The sequence below is a fragment of the Adiantum capillus-veneris genome, chromosome 17 (genome assembly GCF_014529385.1).
Source record: "Adiantum capillus-veneris isolate H3 chromosome 17, ASM1452938v2, whole genome shotgun sequence".
Lineage (NCBI taxonomy): Eukaryota > Viridiplantae > Streptophyta > Polypodiopsida > Polypodiales > Pteridaceae > Adiantum > Adiantum capillus-veneris.
In genome coordinates, this window is record NC_140947.1 from 28993667 (window position 1) to 29013605 (window position 19939).

Genomic DNA, 19939 nt, shown 5'->3' on the forward strand with positions numbered 1-19939 from the left:
CTCCATGGCTGAAAATTCCTGAAACCATTTCCAACACAAAACCATGAATATACCCATTCCATGTAAAGTGAAAGGAAAAAATCTTGTCTTCGCTAAAGACTGTGTATGCAATGTAGATGAACATAAAGATGGAGTGACAACCCGTTCATCAAACACATGCAAACAATGAGATCGAATCTTTCTCTTATGATCTAGAGCAATCAACTGTGGCAATTCACAACGGAAATGCCCATGCTTAGTGCTCATACTTTCATGTGCTCTTTCTACGACTGTGTCGTGCCAAGGAAGAGACATGGAATGTGACTTCCTTATATACATACTTTTCAGCTTTTCATGAGAAATCTGCATACATTCGTGTCATCCATGAGAGAAACGTGCTCAACATACAATATGTCATGCCTAGGAAAAGGGATCACATAACGATGCTGACTAGAATACAGGAAACGATCACGAATGAAACACTCGAACAATGCGTGTGTATCAATCATGCGAACACATAATACTTCCTGTAAGGGATCCTTGGACTGAGGCTCGAGAGCCAAGATCGGTTTTTCTTGAATGATCGAATCGTCCTGTGGGGGTTCTTTGGACCTCGACTCGAAAGCCAAGATCGGTTCTTCGTGATTGATCGAATCTACAACGAGGTTAGCTTCGCTAGAAAAAGCATCAACTAACTCATCATCCTTGTGAACAATCACATCATCTTCATGCAAATCATCATGCTCGTGAGAAATCACATCTTGATCATGCAAATCATCATGCTTGTCATTGGCATCCAAATCGTCATGCTTAGCAATATCATTCAAATCATCATGCTTATCTTTGTCATCCAAATCATCATGCAAATCATTGGCATCCAAATCATCATGCTTATCATTGTCATTCAAATCATCATGCAAATCATTGTCAATCAAATCATCATCATGCTTCACACAATCATGCAAATCCTGTGTGTCATGCTTTGGAGAAAAAGAGACTGAGAGAGTCTCCTTTTCCCGAATCTCTTGCATCTGTGCCTTAGCTTGAGAAAAGAGTCGCAAGAACTCTTCCCTCTTTGCTTTGATCTCACGATCAAATTTTGCTTGTCTTGCTTTGTTCGTTGCTTGTATTTCTGCTTCGTCTTCTACGTGTCTGCGTTCCATTTTTGCTTTTCTTTCTTTGAATTCACGATCCAATTTGGCTTGTCGTTCTTTGGCTTCCAAGCGTGCTTGCTCGCGCTCACGCGCTATGGCTGCATTTCTTGCTTCGCGTTGTAAATTCTGTTCCATAAACAACAGCTCCAACTCCTCCATTGGAGTTAGTGCAATCCTTGACGTAGATGTGGAAAGGAGAGGGTCAAAAAAACCTCCAGGTGGGGAAAATTATTCTTCGCCTCTCTCATGCTCATCACCTCCAAGCGAAGTATCCATTCCGCTTCGAGTGATGACCATTCTGCAATCGTGCGTTCTCGTGGGTTCTTGTGGTCTTGGGTTCTGAAGTTCACAAGGAACTTGGGTTCTTGGGTTCTTGACGGTCTTGAGGTTCTTGAGGTTTTCTTTCGCTTGCAAACCGTGATCGAGAAGGATCTTCTCTTCACCTGAGTTCTACTCTTTTCCGCAGGCGCACCCCTTGGTTGCCTTGCGCTCACACCAAGGTTGCTTTTTCCCACCTCACGTCGATTGGCCGGCCGCTAAGTGCACAGTCCGCTCTCAATCAATGAAAAGAGACACAAGGGGAGGCTAGACAAGCCCTTCTTTCTTGAGATTCTTGTCACTCTTCAAAAAACACGATTAGGAATCGACACGCCCAAGCGAACTTGGGTTCATGCGACCGCAACAAGCAAAAAAAATTATTGTGATTCTTGTGGTTCTTTCCTTGAGTGATACAAAACACTGCCAAAGCTATGATACCAATGTTAGGTGCAGCGGAATGAATGTTTGCGCTTTGCTCAAGATGAGTGCTCCGAACTGTGCTCAAGGCTCCTTTTAGTTCTTATGGAAGGGAGAGCCTTCCGGTCGTAATGGAAAGTGCTATGATCACAAACAAAGTGAATGGACATTGTGCGTGCAAGTGTATGAGACTGAGAGATAGAGAGAGAAGAGAGATACGACACCAGAGACGCCCTCCTCCGAAGGCCCCACTCTCGTCAGCGAGAGAGGTCTACTTATGATTGCACAAAGTGCTACAATGACGATGCAATCTGGGACGATGCCGCTGACGACGAAGGTGATGATGATGACGACTTTAGGGCTGAAATCTGTGGTCTTCTTACTGCTGAATTTCAGGGCTGTTTCGGTGGCTGGAAATGACTGTTTTGGCTGCGTTTTCGAGGGCTGAAAATGGGGATTGTTGCTAAACTGGCTTTATTTGACAAGAAAATAATTCTAAATGAATTATTGGATTTATAAGTGAGAGGGTTTTCTCGCTTGGAACAACAGGAAAAATAATTCTAAATGAATTTTTGGAATTTTAAGTGAGAGGGTTTTTCTCACTGGAGATATCCGAGTACACAGTATTCCTAGTACGTCGTTCAAAGTAATGACGAGAGCATTGTGAATGGGAATATTTGGAAGGCCACCAGGAACGGGTACTTCTGATGCGTCACATCAGATGGGTGACAGGGAGCATCGGGAAGAAGTATCCGACCATCCGAGAACGGACATCTCTGATGCGTCTAGCGTTTCGAGGGTCGAGACTTTGAAGGTAACGATTTTCATGTTATGATCTTTGAGTATTTGATTGCAGGTGTACTTCCTCTTCGTGAGGGAGTAGGAGCAGAGGAAGGCATGAGCCTCTGCAGGAGAAAAGCGCTCTGAGGAACTAGAGCCAGATCAGCCCAAGGGTTTCGTACCCGAGTTTGGGAAGTAGATCCACGGATCGGAGAGAGGTAGTCTCTCAAGTTGTGATCCGGAAGTTGGGATTCCCAAGTAAGGACTTCGTGGCCGGGAAAGCAGAGTTGTTTTGCGGGAAAGGACTCTGGAAAGAGAGTTAGAAAAGAGTTGCAGGGATGCCATGCCCTGAGTCTGGAGGGTGAGATCCAGAGGCGAGAACCTTGATTCTCGAGGATTTGGAATAAGGAACGGAAGTTCCTTGGAATAGGGTTTTGCCCTAAGAATCGGAAGCTGAGGCTTCCGGGAACCATCAAGTCTTACTCTAGAACGAACGTGGTAATACGTTCGGTTCAAGTGCTTGTATAGACTTCTCCTCAGTAATAAAGATACTATTACGGGGGGGACCAGCCCATCTTCTGGTCCCCAGTACTGTGTCGATCTTCTCACTCTCTATCTCTCTCTCTATTTATTGCTCTCTATATCCTCTAGCTTCAGTAATAAGTGATAAATCCTATTTATCCAAATGTATTTTATATTGTTATGCGCTCCCGTTTGTGACAGGGATCTTCTGCAACCAACTAGGGTTGAATCTACTGCTGTGTTTACTGCTGAAAACGCTGCCTCTTTTGCTGCGGAATGGGCTGAAAACCAAAACGCTAGCAGATCTGAAAAACACTAGCAAAAACGCTAGGGACTGAGGAAAAGCTGGCGATCATGGGATACTGGAAACGCAAGGCAATCTGGGACTGTTGGTGAAGACCAAAACGCTAGGGCTGAGTATTTGTGGCGATCAAGCAAATCTGCAAAACGCCAGGAATGGGGAAGTGCTAAGGATGTCCAAAAACGCTAGGCTATGGGAAGCTTGGCGCTTGAGGGTTCTTGCTGAGAAGAACGCCTGTTGAGCGGGAAGCTCCTGCAGCCTCTTCTGCCATTGAGTGCTAACTTGGGTTTGCTTATATACAAACTTAGCAAAATTGCCTCACCTACTTTTGTTGGGAAGTCACTTAAAAACAATAAGTGAAAAATGTCAAAAAAATAGGGAAAATAGGCTAAATGCACTGGAAAATTCCCCTAACTGATTCTAATGGATTCTGATGGGAATTCTGATGATCATGCTGTGTGCAACTAAAGGATAGCATCTACACTAAGTGACTCGGCATGCACGGTCTACGAATAGACTCACAAAAGTGCCAGATCACTTCTAATCTAAACTGACTGGACTGACTAAACCCTGATCATGCTGTAGCTTGTCCACGGACACATAGCGCTGGATGTGTCACATGACAGTGCAAGTAATAAAGCAAGTACTTGCTCTGGCAACAAAGCAAGGGGACCCTTGAGGGTGGTTGGGACCCGACATGCCATGTCCTCTCTCTTTTCTCTCTCTCTCTCTGTCTCTCTCTCCATTGTGTTCAATTCAGTTTCTCTTTCAAGTGAAGTAAAGTAACCTTGTGTTTGTGCAGAGTACTAGATTCGAGCTGAATCCTTAAACACTTCCGCTGCACCTGACAGCAACCCACCGTTGCCACCACAACAAAGCTGTATCCACTTTAGGCCAAGGCAACATTTTATTCTTTGGAAAATCAAGGTTAGAGAAATATGTTTGCATCTTAAAGGTGCACTGATCTATGACTCGTTTATTTCATCTACCATTGTATGGTTCAAAAAGTTTAATGTCAAGCTTCTTCTGATTTGTTTCCAGCATTAAATTGTACAAAAGTTTTTAAGTAACGCATTTTCTACCTGAGCAATGAGATCTAGAACAAGAAAAACTTCTTCTTCTTCTAATCCTTACAGTAGCCATTTTTTATGCAATGTCAATGACTCATAAATTTGTTTCACTCAAACAATAAGGTGTCAAATTCCATACAAGGAAGATCCTAGGATAAAATATACAAAAATTGATTCTATAACTGTAATTGAGCAAAGTAGGAAAAGGAAAAATATGCTACAAACATAATATATTACGATTTTGCGATTAAAATTTAAGAACCTGCAAATAACACATTAAGGATGCTTGCCAATTACATTTTGAGCCAATCAGATGAATAAGGAAGTATACCCAGTATCCATTGCAATCTCCTAGCTCCACACTCAGATGAGGAACTGGCCACTTGTTTAAAACAGCCCATTAGAGGCTGAGACAAAAGAAGAAAGTGCACACATTTGGCACTTGGACTCTGTGTAAACACACACACACACACACGTCTCTATTTAAAGGGCTTCACATCAAAGTGTTTTTTCCATCTCCAACACACCATTGCCACCACAGGAAAGTTGTTCCTTGAGAAGGCTTTAGGCCAAGGCAACTTTTTTATTCTCCGGCAACTGAAGGTTAGCAAAATGTGTTTGCATCTTAAAGGTCCACTGATCTATAACTCGTTTATTGCATCGATCATCGTATGGTTAACGTCAAGCTTCTACTTATTCGTATCCAATATTGAATTCTACAAAAGTTTGAAGTGCCAGATTGCAATGAGATCTGGCAGAGGAGAAACTTCTTCTTCTTCCATATAGGAGCCAATTTTTATGCAATGTCAATGATTCATAAATTTGTTTCACTCAAACAATAATGTGCCAAATCCATACAAGGAAGATCCTAGAATAAAACATACAAAAATTGATTCCTGCAAATAAGCACATTGAGTATGCTTGCCAGTTTTGTTTTGAGCCAATCAGACAAATAAAGAAGTATACCCGGTATCCATTGCAATCGGCTAGCTCTAACTGAGCCCCGTTTTGTAGCAGCAATTCTGCAACTTGAATTGCTCCACGCACGCCAGTCCAGTGTAAAGCAGTCTGCCCAGAATCCATATCGATGGCATTCACATCTGCCCCATGCTGTCCAAGAGTTAAATATAGTAAATTATCCAGGTTGTAGAACCCACAACGCAGCACATAATGCTTTGTAAGGAAACGGATGAAGCGATAATATAAGCAACATAGAATTAATAAACGTTTAATTGTATTTTCATGCAGCATTGTTTAACACAAAACCAAAGCGAACTTGATGTTTTCCCTTCCCAGCGAACGTTGAAAATGTGTGTGCCTGCTTAAACCTCCAGTCTAATTACATCAATGATCCAGGTTTTGGCATCAGTAGGTAGCAATATGGAATTTTACTTTAACATTCATGAAGTGTGAGTTCAACTAGAGCGGTTGAAAAGCATGCCAAAGAGTTTGGGACCCGGGTGAGGATGAAAATTCTTGCCTCAATGAGGTATTGGGCAGCAGCAACACGGTTATTAAGGGCGCTCCACTGAAGGGCATAGTGGCCACCAGGATCGGGCTGTGAAACAGAACATCCCTCTTGCTCGACGAGACGGTGGAGCTTCTCCAGATCGCCGTACGCAGCTACGGTGAAAAGGTCGCATCGAAGGATTGCTTCTTCTTTCACCATTGAAGCCTGGGCCCCCGTTCCTTCATCTCCTTCCTTCCCCTGCTGGGGATCACCCACCACCTCTATCTCCGACGCCATCGCTGCTCCCCAAGCGGCTGTCTGGGTGTTGAACCTAGGACATCACTGCAGTATTCAAACTTCGTTGCAGTTGACTTGACCAAGGTGGCCCTAACCACACGTACACTGGTTGTGCATCAACACTCGAGTATTCATCGTAGTGCCAGGTCCAAAAATTTAGCATGGTTCAAAATTGTTGTTGGAACTTAGCACTATTCAATTACCATAGAAAGTGATGGTGCAAATATTGGCAAAACAAGAAGACAAAAAGGCATACATGACATTCAAAGGGTTGAAAAAATGATTGAAACAAGAAGACCAAAGGAAGGCAATGTGATAAGAAAGCAACTCAACACGTGTAGAGCGGAGCGGCTCCTGTTTCGCTCTGTTGCCTGCGAGGCAATGGAGCTGGGATGCTCACGTATGGTGTTGCGGCAGGGCGGAGGAAGGCTTAAGCATGTTGGGGTCGTGTTCGTGAAGGTGTTCAAGGGTGGAGGCTCTAGGTAGCTCGTCCCTTCTTGCATGCGGCCTCCTCAAGCCGGCCCCCTCATTTTCTAGGATCGGTGAAGATTGTCTTTCCTGGATCTGCAAAGCTCCAAAACGGCAGTTAATCTTTTTTATGGTTCTGCTGTGGATGGGGTCGTGGTGTCAGTGGAAGGGAGGCTCGTTGGTGGCAGCAATAGCGCCACTTCGTGGCATCTAGTGGCTCACTTCCACCTTGATGGAAGGTGCGAGGCTCACCTTAATAGCCCAATCGTGGTGTGGTCTCCGGAGTTGATGGTTGTGGCCAACTGTTGTGTCTTCTAATGGCTCGATCTGCGACGTGATGGAGGATCATGCCTCCCCCTTATGCAATTTTTGATGGTAGGTCTATGGTATGTTTAGCTCCTATCATTGCTTGTTATGCTCGGCTCTCGGTCTGTTGTAATGGATTATCCTGAGGGGATTTCCTCCGAGGGTGGCAACCCTGCTGGTTTCTGTGGCAGCCTCATGATGCTTTGTTGCATTGGTACATCTTGATGTAGTTTGTATGGACTCATAGTTCTAGTTCTTTTTGAATGTGGAGGTTGTATCTTTTGGAACCCTGGCTCGAGATTACCAGCAGGGGGAAGGTTGTAATTTTTTATTTATGCTTAATATAATCAACTCACAATTGTGAGCACTGCAAAAAAAAGCAACTCAATACGTGTAGAATTGTAATCCATAAATACCATGTGACCAATTTATGACAGCATAACCTCGGAGACAAAGGACTTAAACGTAGGTAGACATATCAAGAAATTGATCGCCCCTTACCAATACCTCACAAATTACTACCTCTTGATGGAGCCCCTGTCTCAAATGTTGGCATTTGCTTTTCCTAACAGTTTGTGGACATCAACGAAACAAGGAGCTATATGTTGAGAACTGCCTTCCACGATGTTGAATGACTTCTTGTTTTCATGTAGCGATAGCAAGTAACAAAATATGGTTATATATTTGTAAAAGTTGAACCCCCACCCTGATTCGTCTCTTATGCATTCCTACTCCCTCTTCCAATACCCTTACAATGTGATCATATTGATTAATGAAAGGCTTATTTCGCTTCACTCTCTCCCCTTTGGTCTTCTTGTATAATGCAATGATAACCTTTATATGTAAACTTTTTCTATCATCGGGTACAAGTATAGTGTAACAACCATCTCCTACACACACACACACACTAGTGTACAATTTTTTCCATTTTGGGAAAATTCGTATTGTTGGCATTGAATTTTGTACAGAAGCTATTCTAAGTACTTGGGAGCTTGAGACAATAGTCTCATGTCATTGTGGTGTGTCTAAGTGCTTCATCATTAGTCTTGCATCAATGGCTACCTCTTAGCATGTATCTCACTTTATATGTATGGGGTATGTATGTTGCACATTTGTATGGCCCCTACTATGAGGAGAAGCCTTTAGTGCTGCAAGAGCGGTGGTAATGTGTATGCTAGTCTCCACCCAATCGTGCTATCTTATAGACTCCCCCTAGCGTACACACTGTCCGACCGTGCCAGTGGCCTTGCCCATAGGACCCATGTCCTTACATTACCCCCCCCCTTGGAGAATCGTTTTTGTCCTTGAAAACGAACGTAGGAAAATGTTTCTTAAGTGCGGAGTCATTCTCCCATGTAGGACCTTCTTCAGGTCTATCTAGCCATTTTACCAACTCCAATAGTCTGACATGATGTATGGTGTGAAGCTCACGAGAATCCAAAATCTTTTCGAGCTCATGAGGAATGCTTGGCGGTTCGATAAGGTCAACTAACACACCTATGTCAATGACATTATCATTTTGTCCTAGCTGTTTTTGTAAACGGCTAACACGAAAAACAGGATGAACTCGTGAGTGCTCTGGAAGACAAAACTTATAGGCCAGTTGATTTATACGTTTGAGAATGGTAAACGGTCCACAATAGCGTGGTGAAAGTTTAGCAACTTTTTCCGTCTTCAGACTTTCTGAATGCTCCGGAACTTTGAGGAAAACCTTGTCTCCTTCTTTGAAAGTAGCAAGACGACGATGCTCATTTGCATACTTCTTATATCGATCTTGAGCTTGCTTAACATTTTGTCGAGCAACTCGAAGCATGTCAAAATAGTATTGGAGAAAATCCCTCGCTTGATGTATCTTCTCCTTAGCCAACCCCACCGTAACGGGTGATCTAGGTTGAAATCCATACAAAATCATAAATGGACTAAACCCTGTAGTCACATGCTTTGAACTATTATAAGCGAATTCCAATATAGATAAGTAGTCTTCCCATTTGGTTTGCTTCTTGCTAACATACGTCGTAGCATATACTCTAGCACTTGATTAACTCTTTCTGTTTGACCATTCGTTTTTGGATGATCAGCCGTACTTAGATTAAGTTTAGTTTCCAACTTTTGGAACACAGCTCTCCAAAAGTGATTATCAAACTTTCGATCTTTGTCACTAATGATAATAATTAGAAGACCAGAGACTTTATATATATGCTCTTCAAACAGACGTGCTAATTCCGGTGTATTAACCGTAGTCCTAGTGGGAATGAATAGACCCATCTTTGTGAGATGGTCTACAATTACCAAAATGGCATCATGGCCACGATTTGTAGTAGGTAGTCCTACTACAAATCCCATAGAGATACTCTCCCACTTACCTTGTGGAATCTCTAAAGGATGTAAAAGGCCACCTACCTTGAGGCGCTCTGCCTTATTAACTTGGCACTGTTGGCAGTTTAGTACGTACTCTTGAACATCATGATGTAAGCCCGGCCAATAAAATTGCCGTCGAACTAAAGCATACGTCTTACGAATACCTGGATGACTAGCGCTTGGACTATCGTGACACTCAAATAAGATTTGGCGCCTAGTGTCTGAGTCCTTTGGCACACATACTCTACCCTTGTGGAGTAAGTAGCCATCATCCATGGAGAAATTCTTCCATCGCTTAAGCTCTTTCTGAGTAGGGGTGGAGCTCTGTGTGTTGGAGTTTCTAGCTGCGTGTTCAAAGACATGTTTGATTTGGCTGTACAGAGACATGTGAGTGTGAAGGATCCCTTTTTAAAACTGCACTCCACACTTTAGCATATGATTGATCTTGTGCACACTTGCCACGTAATGACTCCAAAAATTTACTTTTTAGTTCCGTGAAAGCAAGTGAACTAATCTGAGGCATCTAACAGTGTGCATCCGCTACTACATTATATCGGCCCTTGCAATATCGTAGCTTACAATCATAATCTTGAAGGATTTCGGTCCATCTAGCTTTACGGCCCTTCAAATCGTTTGAGTAGTAAACCATTTGATACTCTCATGGTCAAAAACTACTTCAAACTCGGCACCATATAAATAGTGTCGCCACTTTCGTAAGCGTAATTATGGCATAGAGCTCTCTCTCATAGCCAGAATAATTATGTTGAGCTCTATCTAACTTTTTACTTTCAAAGGCTATAGGTCTTCCCTCCTGGAGAAGTATTGCACCGATTGCTTTATCACTAGCATCAGTCTCTACCACAAACGGCTTAAGTGGGTCGACGATTGCTACGATGGGCAGTGGCTATAGCTACCTTGAGCTATTCGAAACTGCGTTTTTGGGCTTCTTCTCAAGAAAAGGTCTTACCTTTTGCTTTAGGTTGATCCGTCAAGGAACAACCATTTTGGCATAATCACGGATATACTGTCGATAAAATCCAGCCATGCCTAAAAATATTTGAAGCTCCTCAACCGCGTTGGGATGTGGCCATCGAAGAATGGCAACGACCTTGTCAGTGTCTGTTTTGATGCCAGAATAAGAGATCACATGACTGAGGTAACGTATCTCTGTTTTAAAGAAATCGCACTTGCTTTGCTTAGCATACAACGTGTGAGCTCGTAGCTGTTGGAACACTAATCGTAAGTGTTCTATGCGTTCATCTTCAGTCTTACTGTAAATGAGAATGTAATCAAGGAAAACCACAACAAATTTTCCAAGATAGGGACGTAAGACACTATCCATGAGTGTCATAAATATAGCTGGAGCATTGGTTAGACCAAAAGGCATAACCAAAAATTCAAAATGCCCAAACTATGTTCTAAAGGCAGTTTTGGAGATATCTTGCAGTAGGATACGCACCTGGTGGTATCCTGAACGAAGATCTATCTTTGTATAGTATCTTTCCCCGTGGAGTTGATCAAACGACTCATCCACTCAAGGCAGAGGATACCTGTTCTTGATGGTTATCGCATTTAATCCGCGATAATCTACACACATGCACATAGTACCATCTTTCTTTTTTACCAATAGAAGTGGTGATGCCCAAGGTGAAGTGTTAGGTCTAATAAAACCACGAGCGAGGTAGTCAGCCAACTGACTCTCAACCTCCTTAGCTTCTTTAGCACTCATACGATAAGGTGGTTTACTCACCGGTTTAGTGCCTGGCAAGACATCTATGCCATGATGCACATCACGTGTAGGGGGTAAACCCGATGGTAAATCGCTTGAAAACATATCATTATAATCCGTGAGTAAGTGAGTTAGCTTTTGCCGTGCAAAAGGATAAAGTAAACTAGAGTTATGCTGGGATGGAGAATCTTGTAATTGTTTTACAACAGTTGCATGTTGCTCTATAGAATTAAAATTGAGAGCACTTTGCTCGTTAGATTTGTTAACACTTCGTTTATCGTTAGAATTCATTGCACTTTGCATACCATTACTAGAATTCACCGCACTTTGCTCTTGAGAATTCACAAGACTTGGAGACAAGCAGTAACACAAAAAGACTTCATCTATCAAATCTGCTTTCTGTAAAATAGAAAGCTCGACTGTACATATAAGAGGTGCAGATGGTATATTTTTCTCACCAAGCAAAAGCACATGTTTACCATTGGCCGTAAAGGATAAGGAATTGTGTTCATAACTAGTGCGCAATGTGTTTCCTAAACCATGCAGCCACTCCCGACCTAAAACTACATCAGCACGGTCCATGTTCATAACTTAGAAGTCAAGGGTCATCGTATGATCTTGAACAATAAGCTCGACCCCTTGAACTACCGCGTCCCATACTTCTTTATCATTCCCAGACATTTGCTCCACCACATACTTGTGAGAGGAGGGAGTCTGTGTAAGCTTCAATTTCTTGACAAGCTTATAGTTCAAGAAGTTATGAGTTGCACCATCATCCACTAAAATATGAAAACGTTGTCCGTTAATAGTGCCATGCATGAGAATCAAATCGTGGGGGCCGAAGGTGGGCTGCCACATTGAAGTAGGCACACAACACTTGTGATTTTCTTCCATATGAAGAACCTCTACAACACAATATTTAGGAGATGAATCTAATGTGAGGCGTTGCACCATGTGCATGGCCTTTTCTTTGCCTTGCAAAAGAGGACAATCTTTCTTGTTATGTTGGTCCAAAAGACGTCTAAAACACAAGTTGTGTTTCTTCGCACGCTTAAAATCAGCAGTGTTGAGAGACCCACGTGGAGTATCTCGTGAGTGCTTAGGCTTTTTAGCCTCTTGTGGGCGTGGAGAGGTAGATTGTCTTTTATTCCTTTTGGAACGTGTGGGAGATCTACCTTGCCATTTGCTCTTAGCAATATTATTCTTAGTGTAGGGAACATTTCCTTTCCTCTCTTGGTCATCATCATATCTTTGGACATGACTGATGGCTTCTTCCAAAGTTTTTGGATGGCCACGGTAAACACACACTAATGCAAAGAGAGAAAAAAAAACGTCAACTTGTACCTTGTGAAATTGAAGTCTTTGTGTTTTGTATGCTCCGGGATTTGTGTTGCATGCGAACCTCGCCTTGCCGGAATTGTAGCGCTTCATTTGTCGTTCGTTGTAAGAACACTTTTGTTGATTCTTCACAAAAACCCGTCGTTTTTGTGAAGGCTTTTGTTCACTTTCAAGCTACCTCTTTGAGGAAAGAAGAATTTTTGGAAGAAAACTTGCCTTTCTCCAAAAAGTAAAAAGGAAGGGTGAAGCTAGTTCCTTGAAGTTTGAAGCTTTCCCTTTTCTTTTCCTTTCAACACAAGTATGCTATATTTCCTTGTTATACACAACAAGGGTCAATAGCTTGATGGTAAAGTGTTTGCCTCTTACCCGCATGGGATAGGTTCAACCCTCCTTCATGCAAGGGTTAAGCTGGCCTTCCTACGCGCGCAGCCAACGAAAGCCTTCAGAGCCGTAGAGTTTGCCTTGGTCGCGCACGTGGACAGACAGTGATAGTCAGACGCGGACGCCCATCTATGCCCTCCACAAGGGGCGACTAAGGCAAACACAATCGGCAACTCAACGGCACCGAGTCTCTGAAGGCTTTCGTTGGCGCCGTTAGCTGCGTACGTAGAAAGGTCCGCTTAACCCTTGCACGAAGGAGGGTTGAACCCACCCCATGAGGTAAGAGGTCAACACTTTACCATCAAGCTATTGACCCTTGTTATGTATAGCAAGGAAAGATAGCATACTTGTGTTGAAAGGAAAGCTAGAAGGAAAGGGAAAGCTTTAAACTTCAAGGATGTAATTTCACCCTCCCTTTTTACTTCTTGGAGGAAGGCAATTTTTCCTCCAAAAATTCTTTTTTCCTCAAGGAGATAGCTTCCACACACGTTTGATTTTGAGCACGTAGATCAAAATCAGGGCATCATGGGTGTGGCTAACACTAATATGCATGATGACGATGATCTAGGAAATCATGGTCTTGTAGATATTCCTGTTTTCAAGACTTTGGAAAATCTCCAAAGCGTACTTAAACGCAACCTCTCTGTACTCAATGCAAATGTTACCAATCTTACGGAGTTACTTGTAAAATTTATGAATTCACAGACGGCTCAACGAGCCACAAGTGGCACGGTTCAAGGGAACCAAGCTCGTACGACTCAAGGAGTCCAAGAGACAAGTGCTTCAGAAGATACACAAGGTAGCAATGCATTACTTAAGAATATCACCATTCTTAAGTTTCATGGGGAAGAGCGTGATCGCAACAAGGATGCGGTCAATACATTCTTACACAAATGGAGTGATATTCATAGATTAAGACACACCCCTGATATAAAGATGGCTGTGGAAACAAGTTTATCTCTTAAAGGCAAGGCCTATAAGTGGTGGATGACATTTCCAATAGATGCTCATCCTCCATTTTGGGTTGCGTTTCAAGCTTCTTTCTCCAAAGAGTTTTTGGACTCTAATGAAGAAGATAAGAATTGGTTAGCATGGGATGCATGCCGCATGTCTGGCCTCTCTCTCACACAGTACCTTTCGAAGTATTGGGAAATCATATTAAAACTAGAAGGTCTAGATGAATTCCAAAAGGTTTTAACAGGGGTTCTTGACAAAGACTATTGTCTTCATGTCAAGACCCAACATCCAAAAACTTTGGAAGAAGCCATCAGTCCAACCCAAAGATATGATGATGACCAAGAGAGGAAAGGAAACGTTCCCTACTCTAGGAATACTTTTCCTAAGAGCAATGTGGTTAAGAGCCAATGGCGAGGTAGATCTCCCACACGTTCCAAGAGGAATAAGAGACAATCTACCTCTCCACACCCACAAGAGGCTAAGAAGCCTAAGCACTTACAAGATACTCCACATGGGTCTCTCAGCACTGCCGATTTTGAGCGTGCGAAGAAACACAATTTATGTTTTAGATGTCTTTAAGACCAACATAACAAGAAAGATTGTCCTCTTTTGCAAGGCAAAGAAAAGGCCATGCACACGATGCAACGCCTCACATTAGATTCATCTCCTAAATGTTGTGCTTAGAGGTTCTTCATATGGAAGAAAAGCACAAGTGTTGTGTGCCTGCTTCAATGTGGCAGCCCACCTTTGGTCCCATGATTTGATTCGCATGCATGGCACTATTAACGGACAACGTGTTCATGTTTTAGTGGATGATGGTGCAACTCATAACTTCTTGAACTATAAGCTAGTCAAGAAATTGAAGTTTACGCAGACTCCCTACTCTCACAAGTATGTGGTGGAACAGATGTCTGGGAATGATAAAGAAGTATGAGATACGTTAGTTCAAGGGGTTGAGCTTATTGTTCAAGATTATACAATGACCATTGACTTCCAAGTTATGAACATGGACCGTGCTGATGTAGTTTTAGGACGGGAGTGGCTGCATGGTTTAGGAAACACATTGCACACTAGTTATGAACACAACTCCTTATCCTTCATGGAAATTTGTTGTGGTTTTCCTTGATTACATTCTCATTTACAGTAAGACGGAAGATGAACACATAGAACACTTACGATTAGTGTTCCAACAGCTACGAGCTCACACGCTGTAGGCTAAGCAAAGCAAGTGCGAGTCCTTTAAAACAGAGAGACATTACCTCAGTCATGTGATCTCTTATTCTGGCATCAAAATAGACACTGACAAGGTTGTTGCCATTCTTCGGTGGCCACATCCCAACGCGGTTGAGGAGCTTCAAATATTTTTAGGCATGGCTGGATTTTATCGACAGTATATCCCTCATTATGCAAACATTGTTGTTCCTATGACAGATCAGCTTAAAGCAAAAGGTAAGACCTTTTCTTGGGAAGAAGCCCAAAAACGCAGTTTCGAACAGCTCAAGGTAGCTATAGCCACTTCTCCCATCCTAGCAATCGTCGACCCACTTAAGCCGTTTGTGGTAGAGACTGATGCTAGTGATAAAGCAATCACAGGGAGAGGCTCTAAGCAGGAGAGATCAACTTGGCTTATGTGCCAACACAGGACAACCTTGTAGATCTTTTCACAAAGGTATTGTCTCGTGAGAAGCTTGAAGCTTTCTGCAAAGCTTTGGGCTTACTCCCCTTTGTGGACTGATCATGTCCTCAGGGCATGGCACTTCCCTTTACTCATGTGCCAGCTCTCGTTCACCGCATCACTCCAAAGGGGACTTGTTACCATATACATGTGGTGGTGATGTGTGTAAACACACTAGGACCGCTGGGGCATATTTTCTCCCCCGAGCATTGTATATACGCCCATCACTCTAGGGCTATCAATCTTTCCATTGCACACTAAGTAACATACTCTCTAATGTGTGCCTTGAGCTTCCTTCATCTTCTCCAAGCTGTGTGTGTTTCTCTGCAACCCTAATTCCAACAACTAGAAGGTCTAGATGAATTCCAAAAGATACGGGGTTTTAATAGGGGTTTTGACAAAGACTATCGTCTTCATGTCAAGATCCAACATCCAAAAACTTTGGAAGAAGCCATCAGTCATGCTCAAAGATATGATGATGACCAACAGAGGAAAGAAAATGTTCCCTACTCTAATAACACTTTTGCTAAGAGCAATGTGGCTAAAAGCCAATGGTGAGGTAGATCTCCCACACGTTCCAAGAGGAATAAGAGACAATCTACCTCTCCACGCCCACAAGAGACTAAGAAGCCTAAGCACGAGATACTCCACGTGGGTCTCTCAGCACGGATGATTTTGAGCATGCAAAGAAAAATAATTTGTGTTTTAGATGTCTTTAGGACCAACATAACAAGATAGATTGTCCTCTTTTGCAAGGCAAAGAAAAGGCCATGCACACGGTGCAATGCCTCACATTAGATTCATCTCTTAAATATTGTGCTATAGAGGTTCTCATATGGAAGAAAGGCACAAGTGTTGTGTGCCTGCTTCAATGTGACAACCCACCTTTGACCCCCATGATTTGATTCGCATGCATGGAACTATTAACGGACAACGTGTTCGTATTTTAGTGGATGATGGTGCAACTCATAACTTCTTGAACTATAAGCTAGTCAAGAAATTGAAGCTTACATGCTCTCACAAGTATGTGGTGGAGTAGATGTCTGAGAATGATAAAGAAGTATGGGACACGATAGTTCAAGGGGTTGAGCTTATTGTTCAAGATCATACAATGACCCTTGACTTCCAAGTTATGAACATGGACCGTGCTGATGTAGTTTTAGGACGGGAGTGGCTGCATGGTTTAGGAAACACATTGCACACTAGTTATAACACAACTCCTTATCCTTCATGGCCAATGGTAAACGTGTGCTTTTGCTTGGTTTGAAAAATATACCATCTACACCACTTATATGTACAACCGAGCTTTCTATTTTGCAGAAAGCAGATTTAATAGATGAAGTCTTTTTGTGTTACTGCTTGTCTCCAAGTCTTGTGAATTCTCAAGAGCAAAGTGCGATGAATTCTAGTAATGGTATGCAAAGTGCAAAGAAATCTAATAATAAGCAAAGTGTTAACAAATCTAACGAGCAAAGTTCTCTCAATTTTAATTCTATAGAGCAACGCAGAACTGTTTTAAAACAAACATTACTGGAATTACAAGATTCTCCATCCAAGCATAACTCTAGTTTACTTTCTCCTTTTGCACGGCAAAAGTTGACTCACTTACTCACGGAGTATAGTGATGTGTTCTCATGTGATTTACCACCAGGTTTACCCCCTACAATTGATGTGCATCATGGCATAGATGTCTTGCCAGGCACTAAACCGGTGAGTAAACAACCTTATCGTATGAGTGCTAAAGAGCCAAGGAGGTTGAGAGTCAGTTGGTTGACTACCTCGCTCGTGGTTTCATTAGACCTAGCACTTCGCTTGGGCATCACCAATTCTATTGGTAAAAAAGAAAGACGGTACTATGCGCATGTGCGTAGATTATCGCGAATTAAATGCGATAACCATCAAGAACAAGTATCCTCTGCCTCGAGTGGATGAGTTTTTTGATCAACTCCATGGGGCAAGATACTTTACAAAGATAGATCTTCATTTAGGATACCACCAAGTGCGTATCTACTGCAAGATATCTCCAAAACTGCCTTTAGAACGCGGTTCGGGCATTTTGAATTTTTGGTTATGTCGTTTGGTATGACCAATGGTCCAGCTACATTTATGACACTCATGGATAGTGTCTTACGTCCCTATCTTGGAAAATTTGTTGTGGTTTTCCTTGATGACATTCTAATTTATAGTAAGACCGAAGATGAACACATAGAACACTTACGATTAGTGCTCGAACAGCTACTAGCTCACGCGCTGTATGCTAAGCAAAGCAAGTGCGATTACTTTAAAACAGACATACATTACCTCAATCATGTGATCTCTTATTCTGGCATCAAAATGGACACTGACAAGGTCGCTGCCATTCTTCAATGGCTACATCCCAACAAAGTTGAGAAGCTTCAAATATTTTTAGGCATGGCTGGATTTGATTGACAATATATCCCTCATTATGCAAAAATTGTTGTTCCTATGACGAACGAGCTTAAAGCAAAAGGTAAGACCTTTTCTTGGGAAGAAGCCCAAAAACGCAGTTTCGAACAACTCAAGGTAGCTATAGCCACTGCTCCCATCCTAGCAATCGTCGACCCACTTAAGTCGTTTGTGGTAGAGACTGATGCTAGTGATAAAGCAATTGGTGTAGTACTTATGCAGGAGGGAAGACCTATAGCCTTTGAAAGTAAAAAGTTAGGTAGAGCTCAACAGAATTATTCTGTCTATGAGAGAGAGCTCTATGCCATAATTCACACTTACGAAAGTGACGACACTATTTATATGGTACCGAATTTGAAGTAGTTTTTTACCATGAGAGTATCAAATGGTTTACTACTCAAATGGACTTGAAGGGCCGTAAAGCTAGATGGGCCGAAATCCTTCAAGATTATGATTGTAAGCTACGATATCGTAAGGGGCGATATAATGCACTAAGTCGGATGCCTCAGATTAATTCCCTTACTTTCAAACAAATAAAGAGTGGACTTTTAGAGTCATTATGTGGCAAGTGTGCACAAGATCAATCATATGCTAAAGTCTGGAGTGCAATTTTAAAAAGGGATCCCTCACACTCACATGTCTCTGTATATCCAGATCAACATGTCTCTACACGCGCAGATAAAAACTCCAACAAACAGAGCTCCACCCCTACTCAAGAAGAGCTTAAGCAATGGAATAATTTTTCCATTGATGATGGCTACTTACTCCACAAAGGTAGAGTATGTGTGCCAAAGGACTCAAGCACTAGGCGCCAAATCTTATTTGAGTGTCATGATAGTCCAGTGTTGGTCATCTAGGTATTGGTAAGACGTATGCCTTAGTTCGACGGTAATTTTATTGTCCGGGCTTACATCATGATGTTCAAGAGTACGTACTAAACTACCAACAATGCCAAGTTAATAACACAGAGCGCCTCGAGGTAGGTGGCCTTTTACATCCTTTAGAGATTCCACAAGGTAAGTGGGAGAGTATCTCTATGGATTTTATAGTAGGACTACCTACTACAAATCGTGGCCATGATGCCATATGGGTAATTGTAGACCGTCTTACCAAGGTGGGTTGATTCATTCCCACTAAGATTACGGTTAAAACAACGAAATTAGCACGACTATTTGTAGAGCATATATAAAAACTCTACGGTCTTCCAACAAAAAGACTTCATCCATTAAATCTTCTTTCTGCAAAATAGAAAGCTCGGCTGTACATATAAGAGGTGAAGATGGTATATTTTTCTCACCAAGTAAAAGCACATGTTTACCATTGGCCATAAAGGATAAGGAATTGTGTTCATAACTAGTGTGCAATGTGTTTCCTAAACCATGTAGCCATTCCCGTCCTAAAACTACATCATCATTGTCCATGTTCATAACTTGGAAGTCAAGGGTCATTGTATGATCTTGAACAATAAGCTCAACCCCTTGAACTACCGTGTCCCATACTTCTTTATCATTCCCAGACATCTGCTCCACCACATACTTGTGAGAGCAGGGAGTCTGTGTAAGCTTCAATATCTTGATTAGATTATAGTTCAAGAAGTTAGGACTTGCACCATCATCCACTAAAATATGAACACATTGTCCGTTAATAGTGCCATGCATGCGAATCAAATCATGGGGGCCAAAGGTGGGCTGCACCATTGAAGCAGACACACAACACTTGTGCTTTTCTTCCATATGAAGAACCTCTACATCACAATATTTAGGAGATGAATCTAATGTGAGGTGTTGCACCGTGTGCATGGCCTTTTCTTTGCCTTGCAAAAGAGGACAATCTTTCTTGTTATGTTGGTTCAAAAGACGTATAAAACACAAATTGTGTTTCTTTGCATGCTCAAAATCAGCCGTGCTGAGAGACCCACGTGGAGTATCTCGTGAGTGCTTAGGCTTCTTAGCCTCTTTGTGGGCGTGGAGAGGTAGATTGTCTCTTATTCCTCTTGGAACGTGTGGGAGATC

The 19939-nt window shown here is 42.3% G+C and overlaps 1 protein-coding gene across 2 annotated transcripts in view; it reads right to left on the reverse strand.

Annotated features, from left to right (window-relative positions):
* The window catches only part of TIP1 (Ankyrin repeat family protein with DHHC zinc finger domain-containing protein), a 47981-nt gene extending 41549 nt beyond the window's left edge, over nucleotides 1–6432 (reverse strand). Inside the window, exons 1-2 of one of the 2 annotated variants that reach the window (XM_086486389.1) lie at nucleotides 6022–6432; nucleotides 5508–5651 (exon numbers count right to left, since the gene is read on the reverse strand). In XM_086486389.1, coding sequence (XP_086342515.1) covers nucleotides 5508–5651; nucleotides 6022–6288 — 411 coding nt within the window. In that variant the 5' untranslated portion in view covers nucleotides 6289–6432. The remainder of the gene's footprint in view (nucleotides 1–5507; nucleotides 5652–6021) is intronic. The other variant, XM_086486388.1, reaches the window with a different exon arrangement.
* Nucleotides 6433–19939: the final 13507 nt, after the last annotated feature.